The sequence below is a fragment of the Calliopsis andreniformis genome, chromosome 5 (genome assembly GCF_051401765.1).
Source record: "Calliopsis andreniformis isolate RMS-2024a chromosome 5, iyCalAndr_principal, whole genome shotgun sequence".
NCBI classification, from domain to species: Eukaryota; Metazoa; Arthropoda; class Insecta; order Hymenoptera; family Andrenidae; genus Calliopsis; species Calliopsis andreniformis.
In genome coordinates this window covers 1,796,566-1,812,807 of record NC_135066.1, presented here as the reverse complement: position 1 = coordinate 1,812,807, position 16,242 = coordinate 1,796,566, and the positions used below count along the sequence as shown (strand labels likewise).

The following is a 16,242-nucleotide window of genomic DNA, read 5'->3' as shown; positions in this document are numbered from 1 at the left end:
TTTTTGTGCTTCGAAGGATCGCAGGAATGAAGCAGAAGGAATTGAAATGAAGTCACCAGCATAAATTTGTCGCTAATTCTTCAATGAAAGGTCTCTCATGAACATTATTCATCAATTAGTGAAGCTTTTGTAATGAAGCATCGATCCATGGATCAGCCTGCTCCAAATATAATACATAAAAATGAAGCATATTTATGCATTATAACAAAATGCGTCCAGATGATTGCATTTAGCAATTCCTCGAATTCAGCGGAAATGACGTCCATATATTTAACATAGTTTGCATGCGTCGGTTTTGAATATCATTTCAAAATGATCGAACCGCACAGAGCGAATTGGATGGTGGAAGGAGAGAGAGTGAAAACTCTTGGGAATGGCTAAAATGGGAACCGAAATGTATTTGCGTGAAATGGCAAAAGCATTCGTCTATCTCAAGGCAACCATATGTTAGCCTCTACTAAGAATTTTATCTTCACCCTCTTCACCGAAATGAAACGAGAAATTGAAACAGGAGCTGGCTAAGGGAGTAAACATAGTGGTTTGATCTTGTTACGCGATTCATCTTTCTAATTACGATCAAATCTATTACATAATGAAACAGTATCTTTTACGAAAAAAATTGGGCGTTAAGGGGTTAACCCAGGCCTGGCACAAAAATTTCGACCAATAAAAAAATACTAGAAGAACTGGTAATGAATTGGGAAACGTTTATTTGTAAGTCTATACAAATAACTGGTGGTCGCGTCTGCGTGCACGATCGATACAATTGATGACTTTCAGCTGAGCTCATTAGCTGAAACTCTATTCAATTGTTCTCTCTCTGGCATGCAAAATAATGCAGAACGAATTTGTATTGTTACTGCCCCGCTCCCGACTTTATATTTACACGATATCAGCCGTTACACTGTACTCTATTATATTAACACGTTATAATGATATCGACGGTATTATGTATCACGATCCTTTACACTACACCGATCGTTATTCTTAATTAATAGGGGATTATCGTACGTTATCACACAGTATGCTTACAACATTATAGAAATCGTGTATCGGTAATCGTTAACGATTTTTGTTCGTTGTCAAGTGCAAGAGGATGTCGACTACCTCGTTCTGTGCAAAAATTATACTGTCTCCTCTCCCGTCCACATAACGATCATGAACAAGGATCGTCAGTTGTTCGTTGAGCAAACGAGTTGGCGTGTACCATTTCAATCCCCGTCAAAATGCACATCGCGGTTTCGTGCATTAACTATTTACCTAAATTTAATAAAATTATAGCAAATTAAACGCACGTATGACGTACAAACAGTGACAAATTACTTTGACTCTGTATTTGCTTGTTTTGCGCTTGAAATCGTCGTAGTCCTAAATTAACAGTCATCCTCGGTCATATTACGGTATTTCTTGTTTGTTTCGAATATTGGGAATAACGATTATCTACTCCACGTAATGTGTGGACAGAAAAGTCTGGCTGATTATTAATAATAATCATTGAAAGGGGCGGAGAGTATGTATAAAATTAAAGTTAATTTTGTACTTGCGCTGAATTTGAATATGTATCAAATTTGTCTTCGTCCTATATTGAGGAAGTGTAACGTGAAGTCGGGCTACCCTTTGCCCTAACGCAGCTGCCATTTACGGTAACAGCTCCTAAACTCCGACCACAATCGATCCTAAGCTTCTCACTGAAGCACTAACTTCCGGTATTAGAACTTTAGTACACAAGCTTGACTTTTGTTTTTTCCTGGAAAACGATCTCCCTTCTTTTATATTACGTACAATTACACAAGATTCTTGATGTTTTATATTCGTTCAAGATGTTCAAGTTCTTCAAGATTTTGCAGAAAATTTATATCTGGAGAAATAAATCTCGTTTGAAGAGAGATCGTTGCCGAGAATATGAAAGCCTCTCCGAGAAAATCAAAATTCATACTTTTTTCATCTTGATTGAGTTTGCAGAGTTATTAACCCTTAACTAATAGGAAAATACTCATCTTCATTTTGTCAAAAACGAAGGATAAAAGAACCAGAAATTAAACCAGTAGAAACAAAAGAAAATTAAAGAGAATCCTCATCTTCAATTCGATAAAAATAAAAGAAATATAAATACCTGCTAAAAAATTACTTCCTTGATTCCCAGTCGATCTTCAAACAGTCTTCAGTCTACCATCTCTTCCCCAAACGAAAAAACACCTCTTCCCAGTACTTAAGGGCTAATACATCTCTTGACAAAGTGAGCACCATGTCCAATAAAAACGTGACAAATAAATACTCGGATATTTCTATGTATTCACTAGCTAAGTCCATTCTTTAAAGACGCGTGGTCTTTAGACCTTTCAACCTGCATCATACGCAAGTACTCTGCACGTCGGTTTGCTGTGTGGCAGGCTGCCATTTCTTCATGATCTTCGGCTTGAACAGTTGCCCAAAAGTTGCGCGAAACTGTCTGGACATGGAGCAGTAGAGGATGAAGTTAATGGCACCGTTTAACAACGCCAGGATATCCATCACTTCGCCGAAATTCTGGTAGCACTTGCGGAAGAAGCATTCGCCCAGCACGCTGGACAGCAAGCTAAGGACACCCTGGGGAATCTCTGTGACCAGGAACAAAAGTAACACGGCTATCAGCATCTTGGTGGTTCTGTCTGCTCTTTTCTCAGACTTGCTAGGACTCTTGGGAACCAAACCATTGCCCATAGGGACAGTGGTTTTTGCCAGGTTGTAACTCTTCAAGGCCTGTTTTCTGTCTTTTGCTCTGAAATTTTATTCAATACAATATATTTATTAGAGGAAAGGAATTTTTACTAGTACATTCGTATTCACTTTCTTATCTTGAAGAATATATTATATTTTCAACATGTGTATACTCTCCTCAAAAAATATACGGGGAAAAAATTGGCCAAATTTGACGCACGATAACTCCATGAAAAATTATCGCAGCATCATGATTTTTTTTTTAATTTGATACTTGAAATCTTAACTTTAAGATGCCCTGTCTCGATTTTAAGTTTAATGTACCCTAACCACTGTAACCCCTTAAATTTGAGAGTAAATTTCTCATATCGAAAATTGGAAAGTTTGATAAAACATACGAGCTTGCAGAAATTTTTTTCAGGAATACCATTTCCAGGAGCATAAAGATTAAACCTTTCTTTTTAATTTAAAAAAAAGAGCAAGTCGTTTCGATTTTTTTTCACAAAGTTACAGCACTTCAAAGAAACCCTTGCATTTTGAAAACCTACCACTTTCCTATAAAAATACTAAAATGCAAGGGCTTCTTTGAAGTGCTGTAACTTTGCGAGAAAAAATCGAAACGACTTGCTCTTTTTTTTAAATTAAAGAGAAAGGTTTAATCTTTATGCTCCTGGAAATGGTATTCCTGAAAAAAATTTCTGCAAGCTCGTATGTTTTATCAAACTTTCCAATTTTCGATATGAGAAATTTACTCTCAAATTTAAGGGGTTACAGTGGTTAGGGTACATTAAACTTAAAATCGAGACAGGGCATCTTAAAGTTAAGATTTCAAGCATCAAATTAAAAAAAAAATTATGATTCTGCGATGATTTTTCGCGAAATTATCGTCAGTCAAAGTTGGTCAATTTTTGTTCCAAATATTTCGACACCATAATTTTTTTGATCAGTATATAAATATGCCTTGGCGATTTTAATTCTAAACAAAGCTGAACACTAAACCTTATTGCTCTCTTGGACAAGAGTACTTCATCTCACGAGAGGCAATTTCATTGTATATATATCGTTACTACTAAATTACCTGTAAAGGGTTTTGATCAACGAGCAGCTGATAACTGTGAGTATGACACAGGGCAGAAACTTCACGACCACCCCCAACACCCAGAAATTCAGCTGATAAAAGAAGTTCTCGTGCTCGGAATAATCCACCCCAACGACGTAAGCGATTTCCAGGGTGCCGTTCTCGTTCACCATTTGCTTGCTTATCTGGCAATTAAGGATTCACCTGTTTATCGCGGCAGCATTAAGGGGTCGATCCCTTACAGCATATAAAATGCTCATTTCTTACTCATGTACATATAAACGAGAAAATAGAGATGAATGAAGTTAAGCTACGTGACGTCAGTGTCATAGAAACTCATAGGTAAGTTAGAAAATTATGTTAAGAATCAACTTACGCGAAATACTAGATAGCTAGGAGCACAGGCGACGAAGGAAGCCAAGAGACAGCACCAAAGGGCTATTCTCCATCGATTTGCTGTGCACCACGTTTCACTGTGTTGGGACCTGTAAAGAAGAGAGGAAATTAAATAGAATTATTAATACTCTGCTATGTATTAGACACAAAATCCTTCGGTCAATATAATCTGAAACGTGTCCAATATTTGCAATCTTCGAGCGCTGTTGTGAAAAAGCAGCGCAATACGACCATGTAACACAGTTTTTCATTTACGTTCGTTCCGTTTTATTCGAGGTGCATTTGAACGTGCACAAGCAAGGAAGGAAAATATCTGTCGAATAATAACGCGCCCCGAAGGTAGTTTGTAAAAGTGAACGGATGTAGGGAGTCTAGGTAAATTAAACTTTCATCCTAGCAGCTCTGATGCGCGCGATACGCAAGGGGAAAAATAACCAAATTTAAATTGCATTCGGGTTTTCTCTACTTTGGCTAACTATCGCTTAACGAGGAAACGAGCCATATGAAATATGATATAACCAGTCACTTCTTGCTAAATGTTCCTATCGATTCTGCTTTTGATCCCCACAAGCCAGTGGATCGTCGATGAAAATTGAAATTCCTGATTGGTCTCTATAATTTGTGGAATTTTGATCTACAGTTTCTGGGAGAGGAGATAACAGAGGCACTTAATTAGTGTCAATGGTGGACGAATGTGATTTCTGAGAGAAGACTATTTTCCATATCGAGATTATCAGCTTAATGCTTCATAAGGGGATTAGAAAATTATACATCACACCTTGCGAAGTGTTAATACCGATTATTGAATAAATAATTATCTCAGTTTGAGGACGTAATTTTTAAGTTCAATATTCTGCGCCTGAAAACCTGAAATTATTGTTTGAAAATATTTAATATTAAATATTAACTCATTTCACGGTAGTCTAATAATTAAATTGCAAATAAATGCACAGGTTTAATTAGGTCTTACAATAAAATATTGAGATTCAATGACTTTAGAAACTGCTGTTTGACTACGCTAAAACGAACCGATTAACTCTGAAATTCACTTGCCCCTATCTTCTTTTTCCCGAGATTTCCATCAGATTCACGGGTCAACATGGCGCTCCAAGACCAAGCTTTCAACTACCGTGACTTCATTATCGCATTAATCTTTATTCCATCCACCTGTCGCAGAGAGAGCAAAATTCTTTGACGCCCAACCAAGGATGCTACCATTCATTTCACATTTCGTTTACTGCAAACCCTGCGTTCTCGACTAAGATTTTAAGATAAAATCCTCTGTGTGCATAATAAGCACGACTAATCAAACAAATGGAATCCATATAGCGAATTTTCACGTGTCTTCTGTTTCATTGTTACCTGCTTTTTTTCCATCGCAACGAATACGTAGTTCGATCCCAATAGTGCTTTGTGCACATGACATTACAGGTAAAAGAATGTATTATTATCTTGTGACACTGGAGACGCTCTTTCTTTGTCACCTTTCCACAAAAAAGGCTTTCGTAAACAATTCGCGGGAAAATAACCACCGTAATTTAAACCTGTGCGTCGCTTGTATCTAAAAGGGTCGTTATCTGAGCCGTTTCCGCAGACACTGTCACAATAAATTTCCAAGTCGTGTTCAGGCCTCACATACGATATCGTATTCGTTCCAGTTGGCTTTTATTTCATATTAATAGCCGCGGGTGACAAAGAGATGTGATTATTTCGAATTAATCGAACGACAGACATCCTTCTGCGGAACTTGTCAAAGCGGGCTAAATTAATTTCCTCTTTTAATCGACACCCCTTATAGCTGTCGTAGTAGCAGTGGTATGAGCAGATAAAGAGTATTATACAAAAATTTTGTAAGCGTACATTATTAAATTTCAACGAGTGACGCGCGTCAAATGTATTGCAATCGGATTCCGCGCGCTTCTGACTAAACCTGCATTTCTACTACTGGTATATATGCAGCGCGCTTTATGCTCGACTTTGCTATTGAATTTGGCTTTCGTTCGAGGATCTTTGGAGCACATTGGTTTGCAAACGTTCGAAAATTTGTCTAAATTGAATGAGTTCGTCGTATAGCAAAACGTAGTAGATAGAAGTTTGGGTCCTGTTCGAAATTACTGTGGCAGAGTTCGAACTTCTCTAGCTGAATGGCAAACGAGTTCTGTCGTTATTCATTGCTAGCCCAATGACGAGGCAGTGCTGTTCATCAGCGAAACTTCTTAAAGTATTGTAACAAAAATCCACAACCTTGTTGAATCATTTTTTGTCATTATAGATTCGTCCTCGTTACACAACGACTGAATATTATCCTTCCTTTCGCTAATTTACAATTGTCTCTGTTATTGAAATTCTCGTGGATTCCTTTGTACTTTGTACCATTTCTCCCATTATTCTCTGTTCATTACAACGGATTTGTGACTCGTATTTGATAGCTTGAGAACATAGGAAAGGAGGAGCGCAATGATATACAATCTAACAGGATCGTTTCTGGTAAGGATACTCGACTGTGAACTATATAGAATTTGCAATTAATGAAAACGCGTTTGCTTGCATCAATTTGTTACGAAAAGACAAGCTATACAACGTAACAGAATAATAAATCAAGTAATACTATAACAGAGTAACAGCGAGGGCTGGATATACTATTTCCACGACGTCTGACCATGACAGGCATTTTCTACTGGGCAGTAAATTAACACGTTCGCTGCCGATCACGCGCCATCGCGTGAGACATATGTGTTCACTTAATGGCGAGCTGCGGGGCAGGCAGCTTTGAGACAGGTTCTCGTTTCAGATGACCAATGAACATCTTAAGGGATATGAAGCGCCTGGACAGACTTCGTCTACTGCCTATCCAATACAGAACTGTATTCTTGTTAACCAGTCCAGAGAGTGTGGAAATAAAAAAACAAGGTTAACAACAAATAGTAAACAAATCGTCAAGCTATAAATTTAAGAGAAAGTTTCCAAACGAACTATATCTGGCGCAGCACGTACTGTGCACGCAAAAAACACGTGATGGAAGTGGAGTTCGACGATAAAACGTTCTGTAAATTGAACTTCTACTTTACGTAGAACGCTTTTTTCCATCGCTAGAAATTCGAAACCGCCCTTGTGCGACATTTCTAACTGCGAGCATTCCATTTTCTCCGCAGGCAATCGGTATACTGTTTCCGTGCAAACAAATTTGTATCTCGTCTGTTCTAAATCCATAGGCGTTAAATCTACGAGATCGGTCTCGAATTAATCGAAACGTTGCATAGAGATTTATGCAACAATTTATATTTAGCGGTCGGAAAATAAACGACGAAGCACTATGCGGATTTCATCGATTGTAAACTGCGTCTATTTTCACTTTGCAGGCATTATACAATAAAATATTTTCGAGAGCTTTATGAATATTCGGTAATATTCACGTTTGAATGAGCACAGTTAAATTTTATAAACAAAACGAAAAAAAAATTATTTGACGGTGGAAATTGAAGGTGCCTCGAAATTTCATTTCTCTGAACAAACAAAGGCGTCGTGAGGCGAATATAAATGATGCAAATGAGCATATTCCACTTCATTCCCTTCTTCCAGGTTTGAAATAATTGTTAAGAAGTACTTTGAAGGTATTTGCTCGACGTTATGCTCATCGTCAATCTTGAGTCTTCTTTCTCCTTGTTTATATATATTTATAATAAAGCATCGTTTCGGTCAGCTGGAGTACTGATTTTTCTTCGGTCAAATAATTATCTATTCGCCTCGATGTTCTTTTCTTTTTTCTTTTCCCAGTTATGATCATTCTGATAGTTGATATTATATTTAGTAACATTGCTACCATTACTTCGAACGAGAGAATATATTTCTCATATTTCAGTTTTTTACCACACGATAAATCAAAATAAATAAAATTTTGCCTCTTCATCCCACGGTTAATATTATTTTTAAAATACAGTGGAATACGTATAATCCACGTATCCATAAAGCAAAGAATGCACCATGCAATGCGACTAATATTTAAGCATAAACCCAAAAATTCGTTCCTCCAGTGAAGTCACTGCGTAACTAGAAGATAAGAAACAAGTTCCACTGCTCGCGATATTGCCAAGCGAGTTCAATATTCAGAAGGCACTTATTCAGCTGAGTAGCCCGATTACTTCATAAAACCGGAAAAGCGAGCGGATGATTTAATTTGGAAGTCGCGACCATGAAAACTCTTCTCCTCGTTTCGTGGGCAGAAGAGAAACGGAGCAACGATGCTTCTTCGCTATGCAGATGTCTTATTTGCGCAAGCAAATGGCCCGGCAGAATTGCGCGGAACTATTCCTCGTTAAAGGAAAATGTCCCACCAGAAGTTACGCTGGAAGATAATGATGCTGGTGGTGGAATCGCGCTGTTTGCGCTGTTTGGTCGTCATAAGAATTCTCCTGGCGATTTACTCGGGCGTAGTAACTGTATTGCTCCAGACACAACCGTTCACTCGACTAATTGTACGAATGGTACGACCTGTTAGCGAGTAACTAAAACAAGTGTTAAGTGGTAACGAAGAGTGAATTCAAATCCCTGGTGACGGGGCAAATGGATTCATCACCCGTGTTTGTTATTCCTATTATTACTCGACAAATAATACCTTGCCTAATTTGATTGCTTGTGCATACGATAATGGGTGTAATCTAATTTGAATTAGCGTTTCATTTAATCGAGTTCTACAGATATAATTTGGTCGAAAGGAGTGAAGTTGGAAACGTAAGTTTTAGAGGTGGGCGTATTTAATGTGATTCCATGTTTGAACAGGGTAAGGTAAGTGGTAATTTTCTGCTGAGAACGTATTACTATTACATCGCTAGATCATTCATAAAAGTCTAACTCGAGGGATTAATTCGACTTTGAATCACTCGAATCAGTGTGATATTAGAAGAGGTGTACGTTTTAGTAGACAATAGGTAACTATTTGCTAGAAATAACGTTTCCCAGTACGCTGGGAACAATAGTGTAGTCTTAAAAGGAGACACATAATAGTTTACACGCGTTGGTAGGATAGAAAGCTATTAAGCAGGGTAGACATCATAACAATACCATAAGGAGCGTAATCATGGTCTACCTGTACGTTAAGTGTATCAGTTCGTCTCGTATTAGGAGCGTCGTATGATATCATATCTCATAATCGACTTGACGTTCGACGGAGCTTCATCCGGATATAATATCCCATTTACACGTGATATGCTTTTGCGTCTATTAAAGTGCGCCATAACTTTCGTTCTTGGCTATCAGTTTATCGTACACTGAAGATCATTCATGTCACCGTGGCTAATAGTCAAGACTTTTTGAATTACTAGTATCAATTCCCAGTAATTTGCTCGATAACTTGTACTCACTTTAGTTCTACTTTTTAAAATGTTCGAGAAATGCAATGTAGAGGAGATATACAGTGTGGCAAAAAGTATTAAAAATTAAAAATTGTAGTATTAAAATTGTAAAAAGAATTCCGGACATATTTTCGAAATATTGCACGAATACGTTTTTAATTAATCACATTCCACGTTAAATTACGTTCAAACACTCCTTATAAGGGTCACTCAACCAATATAGAAAAATAATGTCAGTTGTTGGAATCGTATATTCAATTTCGCGTGCACGAACGGCATGTGAAGGTAACGTTCCCGCTGAATTCTGGGAAATAGAAATCGTGTAATATTACACAACTTTCGATTAGGTGGCTACGAATTAAACGGTAATACAACTAGGAAAGGAAATAGACAAACTACAAATTTGGAAAAATAGAGTAATAGATAAATAAATAAGAAGTGAAAAGATCAGAGATCTCAAAAACAGAAGAACATAGAAAAGGAAGCCACGTTTGCAAATTTGCCTTGCAATAACTGGAAGAATATATTTTCGCTCGATGAATTCGTTCCCGCGAAAAACCAGTGCCCCTGGCGTTAATGTCCATTTTCGCGACATTTTATTCGCAGACCACTTAACACCCCCACGATCTCTCGTTAAATGGAACGCAAACGTATGACCGATGAATTTAAACACGGCAATGGAGCGTAGAAGCTTTTGGCGACTGATGCTAAACTCTAATGTAAACGCGCGATGGTGGATAGATCGCTTTATTCGCTCGTATAACTTTCGAATGCATTTTATTTAGCATTCGCTAACGCGTTGACGGTGCACACGTCACTCTCTGCCAGTTCACTGGTTCGGCGGTGAATTATAAAAGAGTGTTGTATCACGAACGGCGATCAATCAATTAAAATTCCGCCGCCTGAATATTTACCATCCCCATGGGATAACAGGCGTAGTGTTCGCGGATTCAATATTCAATATTCTGAAAAACTGTATTCCTTGGGGAGGGAAAAGTAAATAATAACTCGATCAACAGTTTGGCAAAGTTTCTACAGAACTTCCGGAAACGTCGAATTTCTACGAAATTACAAACTTTCAAGGTTTTCATCTCATGAATATTGAAACGTTCATAGTTATCCGTACTTGTTACTTTTGTGTACGTTTGAAGTACACGTGGTTCAAATTATCGCGTGAAAGACTACTTTGTGAAAGTTGCGAAGAGAGATCAAGATTATGACATTACAGGTGGAACACAAACTTTTGGAGAACTTGCGGAAAATTCTTTGTAAAATTTCAGGTGATGAAATTCACTGGACTTAAGACGGGAATTAATGGAAAGCTCTCAGCTTATGATTCCGTGCGTTACGATTTTCTTCAAGCGCTTAAGTTTGACTCGTTGCGAAATACTCTCTATAACTTCGGTTTTGCTTCAACTCTCATCGACTATTAAGTGTTTTGGACAGCTATTATCTTTAGAAGTTAACAACGAAACTTATCGTTTGTGGGTCAGCAGGTATTAAACCGAAGACTAAAGTTCTATTTGTTATTCTAAATCAAAATGCAGTATACACTAGAACTTCGGTTATCCGAAGTGCTCCAAGTTTCAAACCTGAAATATTCCTTTAATGAGTAGTTCGATTATCTTCAGTAGACTATAGTTAAATAATTCGTCAAGTCTCAATCGATGTTCTACTATACTCTAACTCTTACTACATCGGATGTTTATAATTCGAAATAATAGAAATTGTGAATAATCGAGGTTTCACTGTACGTATAAAACATAAAAGTGTTATTTTCAATCTCTGCCAGAGAAATACACCTTTTACGATATTAAAGTTTCGATTATTAGACATGAATAAAGAGCGAGGCTGTTTCGTTTCGATATTTTGATTAAGTGTACAGGTATAAAAACAGTGGATTGCTTCTTCAAGCAATAAGAGTAACCATTGCTTGAATAGCAATGGATATTTCAATTTATTGTTCCCACAACCATTGATAATGAACACGGCTTATCTTTCGTTGCTGTGGGTAGCGAAGCAGAGAACAAGTCGATAACAAATAACTTTCCTTGCCACAATAATCCTTTCAACGATAGCGAACAAGCTTCGACTGAAATCTCGTTTACGATCAAAGTACCTACGCACTTTAAAGGAACTTAATTCAATTAACTGGAGAGCCGATTGGAAACAACCTATGGGGTATTTAAACGAATTTACATAGTTCCATTGTGCCGGTGGGTCGAACAGAAACTAATTCACACCTCTTTTGACCAGAAGTTTTCCGTTGTACGTGGATTCAGTTGAACATTAAGCTGTTTTAATAAACATCGTTATCGTGTTCACCAATGTCTCTTGTGTTTATTTAAGCCACTGAGTGGAACATTCTGCATGCACTGTATACAGTTCCTGAATGTACATAGGTGCAGACGGAGCATAGAGGAATATTTAACATAAATGAGATGTAGAACATGAGTATTGTTTGGAGGTTGCTGTTGAGTAATCTTATTGTTAGACTGTGAACGTTCATTATAAGTGGATTAAATATTCTACCTTTATGGACAGATAGTATTTAGACCGTGAAACTCGAAAAGATCTGGTACTTCTAACTAGATGCTCTTTTCTAGCGATTTCTATGGATCGTGGTATTTACACGCAAAAGATTTAGAACCTATCAGAAAAGATTTACCTTTGAATAGGAATTCACAATTTTTTATTACAAATACTGACCCTAATATCATTTATGTACCTAAACTATTATCAATAATCTAGATTCTAAATACCCAGACCATTCCGTAGTATCAAACAGTACCTAATTAGTATCCCTGAAATTCTATACATTCCAACATGCAAAAGTACGCTGCACACTAGTCTAACAGAGGATAATGTCTAACACATGTTCCTCCACACCTACAGACACCAACACGTTAAGTCAAATTTGATCCACAGCCAAAGGATCATAATTAGATTTTCACGCTGTCACTTTTGTGCTGATCCTCCAGGTAGATAGCTACGTTTCTCAGGACCCTACCACTGGATATCGATTATCCAGCTAACTTCGGTTAGAAGATATTAAAACTGACCACTCTGTAACCGCGTGCTCAAAGCAATTTTCTTTAATACGAGATCCCAGTACGCTGACCAACGCATCGTTTTCTTCAATGCGACACTTTGATCTTAATTACAAACGAGGTACCTCTAAAAACGGGTGACCTATATCTAGAGGATGCGGCAGATATTAAATACGCTCTTTTGAAAAAGGTGGACAACTACGAAAATTAGTTCTTCATGAGACGTGAAATAAAGTAGCAGTTTATAATAGAACGTGAGCATCAATTGTTCATTAACCGTAGCAATCTCGCGTCTTTGATTCACTGAAGATCCTTTCATTCGATAAAGGATACGTTGTTCAACTAGTACCTGGGGTAATTTTTTTCAGTTTTAAGCTCAGAGAAAGGGATAACACAAGGAAATTAAAATATATTAAAATAAAAAGTATGATGTCTTGCTACCGAACGTAATAATTTTAACTTTGCCCAGTATTTGTCAGATCTTTCTAAAATGTGTTTTTTAATCTCTTTCATAGCGATCTGAAGTGACCTCCTCTGTACAGCTCAGCAATTTTATTTCATTCGCTTTATCACAGGAAAAAGTAACGCAGCGTACGATGGAAAGTGCAAAAAATCCATGGGCACATCGAGAACCGATATTCCTAGTTTATAATTCGCCACCAAGTGAAATATCGTCGTATCTGACAACGATATTTAACACGGAGCGTCTGTATTCAACTTTATCGCGATATGATGCTCTTCTTTTTCGCTGTATGTTCAGGCTTTTTCGCTCGAGACGACTCCTAAACTTTTATCGTTCGTCTGATCGTCAGGAGGTACAGTAAGCTCGTTCGGGTATTCATGACTTATCGAACTTTTTATCGTCCTTCAACCAACTTTCCGCGGCAGGGATTTTCATCGATCCTGTTTGGAAATTTTCAAAGCTTTACTTAATGTTTGCTCTGTTACAACGAATTTCACGCAGCTTTAATGCGATACCGAATAAGTGCGATGAAATTCTGCTCCAGTGTGTATCATTGTGGGCGGGAGGATGTTTTCCGAGACTAAATGTTACAGAATTGTTTAAAAAAGAGGGTGGATGATATTTACGTGTAGTAAAATAAACTGACGACAATTGCAAATTAATGTTAAAGGAGTTCTTTTAATGATCAACATAACTAAAAATACATTTGGGGAACTAAATTAAATAGACGAAATTTTGGAAGTAGAACTCCAAGGGGAATAAAGTTTTAGAGTTTGACAAAGTCCGGAGAATTTCAAACGAGTCTAGAGTCTAGGGGGAATATTCACAAATAATGTAGGTATAGTTAGGGGCCTTTGTTCTCACGAAAATATAGTTCGAAGCTTTTCCAAAGAGGGTGAAATAGATGATGGATACATGAAAGAACCATCTACTGCAGACATTTTTTGTATCCTCAATACCCTTCAAGATAGCGTCAGAAGCGTGAAGCTCTGAAGAATGATTTCATTCTTTAAACTCCAGCTACGGCAGCTAAAAATATACGAGCCCTTCATAGGTAACTATTCAACAAACCAAAGCTTTATCAAAATCAAGAATGTTTCTCATTTCCCTTGAAAACGAAGATTTACACAAAAACTTCACTCCACATTTCCTGCCTCATCATCGCTACCCTCTTTTAATTTAATTTATCTTAAAGCCCCCACTTTCTCACCATCTTCACAACCACAGATTACCAAGAAAAATTGCTACCAACTCTAATAAAACTTTTCTCTTGTCCCCGACCTCTGTCTCCCTCCATTCCCTCCAAAAATTGAAATTCGCCGCTCACCTCGCCTTTATAAAGAAGGACTCGTGGTCCAGAGAATCAGAATTCCACTCACCTTATAGCGATGTACCGCCAAATGGCCAACGTGAGCGTGATGGCGATGCTCATGGTGTGCAGCAGCTGCGTGAAGTGCATATGGAAGAGGACGACCACTGCCCATCCGTAAGGGAATATCTGCCTCTTCGAAAACACGATGTACGTGCAGATCGCGAATGGTATGTAATCCAGCATCACGAGCATGTCCGCCATTGCTAGGCCTGTCAGGATACGGTGAATGGGCATGGTCTTCCCTAGTAGCATCTCTTTCCTAGTCAACACCACGATGTTCAGCATATTGGCCAGAGTGCCAAATACGCACACCATCAGGGCCACGTAGCCGTGATAATTCTTGTACTTGACCGCGAAATCCATGACGGTGTTGTTGCAGTAGCAGTCAGCTTGGTCGCTACTGGTTTTCAGCATGGTCAGATTGTCGATGTTGAAATTGTTCACGTAGTCGATGTCCTCATTGGTAATATTCAGACTGCGGAAGAAGTCCGTGTAGTTGTCCAGTCGGTTCATGGTTGTCACGCGACGTAAGAGAGACCTCAGGTGCTGCAAAGTTGCGTTCAGATGCATACGGCGCCAGGTGTCTTCGTGGGGTACGTGACGAGGCATCTCATGCTGCGAACTGATGGTCGCATTGTTAAGTGTTAGTGTGAACCGCTGGTCTTGAGTTCTAGCGTTTTATCTTGAATGTCGTTATTGAATATTGGGGTACTTAGGAGTCTGCTGATGTTTCCATATGCTCTAGATTTTGATATTCTAGGTGCATCGCGTTAGAAGTCTATGGAATATGTAGGAGATGTGGTAGGACCTGCTACAAATTTCTGATACTCCAAAGATTCCCTTCAAAAGCCACTGATCCTATTGTTCTTTTCCTATCGCTCCACCAATAGTTATGGAGTTTTTCTTCCTTCCAGCTCTTCTCTTAAACATCAAAATACTTAGGCTTCCCAGTACTCCGGTTTCAAATATCTCCAGGTTTCAATATTTCTCTAGCAAGAACTTTCAAGTTAAAACTCGAAAGAGTACCCCCAGGGATCTCTAGACCTCCTCCAGATTTCGCTCTTTTATACCTGCTTCCAATCTGCAATACTTCAAAGGTCCTCCGAAAACCACTGACCCGAGTATTCCTTTCCACCGATTTACCAAGAACTATAGACTCCCTTCTTTCTTCCAGTTTTCCTCTTAAGTATCAAAATATATCTTCCGAATACTCCAGTTGCAAATATATTCCAGCTTTCAATATTCCTCTACCAAGAATTCCCAAGTTAAAACTCCAAGGAGTATCCCCAGGGACTTCCAGAGCACTCCAACTCTAGATGGATATCTATAGGGGTCTGGAGGAGCTCAGATTTCTCTCTTTTACTGGCAAGCGTTCCCAAGTTAAATCAGAATGGCACTCTTCTTCCAAAATAACTTCCACTCGCCTCAGGTTACTTCTTTTTTCGCCGACATCTGAATGGTCGTCGTTTCTCCGAAGATCCATAGCAAAAAGATGGACGAAAGGGCGACGAACGTAATATCGAATATCACATGGTCACATGGTCACAGCGGTGCAATATCGTCCAGCGTGAGCACGTCCTCCCCGATATAGGGTCTACACGCGACGCGGCAAATCAGAAATTCCCTGTCGCCTCTGCTCCTGGTCGAACGATCTCTTATTACTCCCGTCGGCCTGTATACGCGCCCTCGCGCGCGCAAATATTTTTTCCCCGTCACAGCGAATTACTCTGTCGGGCGCCAGATCGTATTTTCCCCTGTACACGGAAAGTTTACGCTCCAAGGAGACGCGTCCGACTTACGATGCACCGGGGATGCGTTGGGGCACGCGTCCTCCTTGA

General features: G+C 38.6%; 1 protein-coding gene across 1 annotated transcript; it reads right to left on the bottom strand.

The window, feature by feature from the left end:
• Positions 1 to 687: 687 nt before the first annotated feature.
• On the bottom strand, positions 688 to 15,347 carry LOC143179479 (G-protein coupled receptor dmsr-1). The gene is made up of 4 exons (XM_076378736.1): positions 14,412 to 15,347; positions 4,152 to 4,260; positions 3,776 to 3,960; positions 688 to 2,758 (listed from the first exon to the last, which is right to left on the bottom strand). The coding sequence occupies exons 1-4, from the start codon at positions 15,011 to 15,013 to the stop codon at positions 2,350 to 2,352; spliced, it is 1,305 nt and encodes a 434-aa protein (XP_076234851.1). The 5' UTR covers positions 15,014 to 15,347; the 3' UTR covers positions 688 to 2,349.
• Between the last annotated feature and the right edge of the window lie 895 nt (positions 15,348 to 16,242).

Bases quoted from the DNA above. Each gene is read 5' to 3' on its own strand.
- LOC143179479 (XM_076378736.1), bottom strand. From the start codon at position 15,013: ATGCCTCGTCACGTACCCCACGAAGACACCTGGCGCCGTATGCATCTG. The intron at 4,261-14,411 runs GTGAGTGGAATT...TCTTCTTTACAG, and splicing joins TGGCGGTACATCGCTATAAG to GTCCCAACACAGTGAAACGT. The intron at 3,961-4,151 runs GTAAGTTGATTC...CTTAATTGCCAG, and splicing joins CTAGCTATCTAGTATTTCGC to ATAAGCAAGCAAATGGTGAA.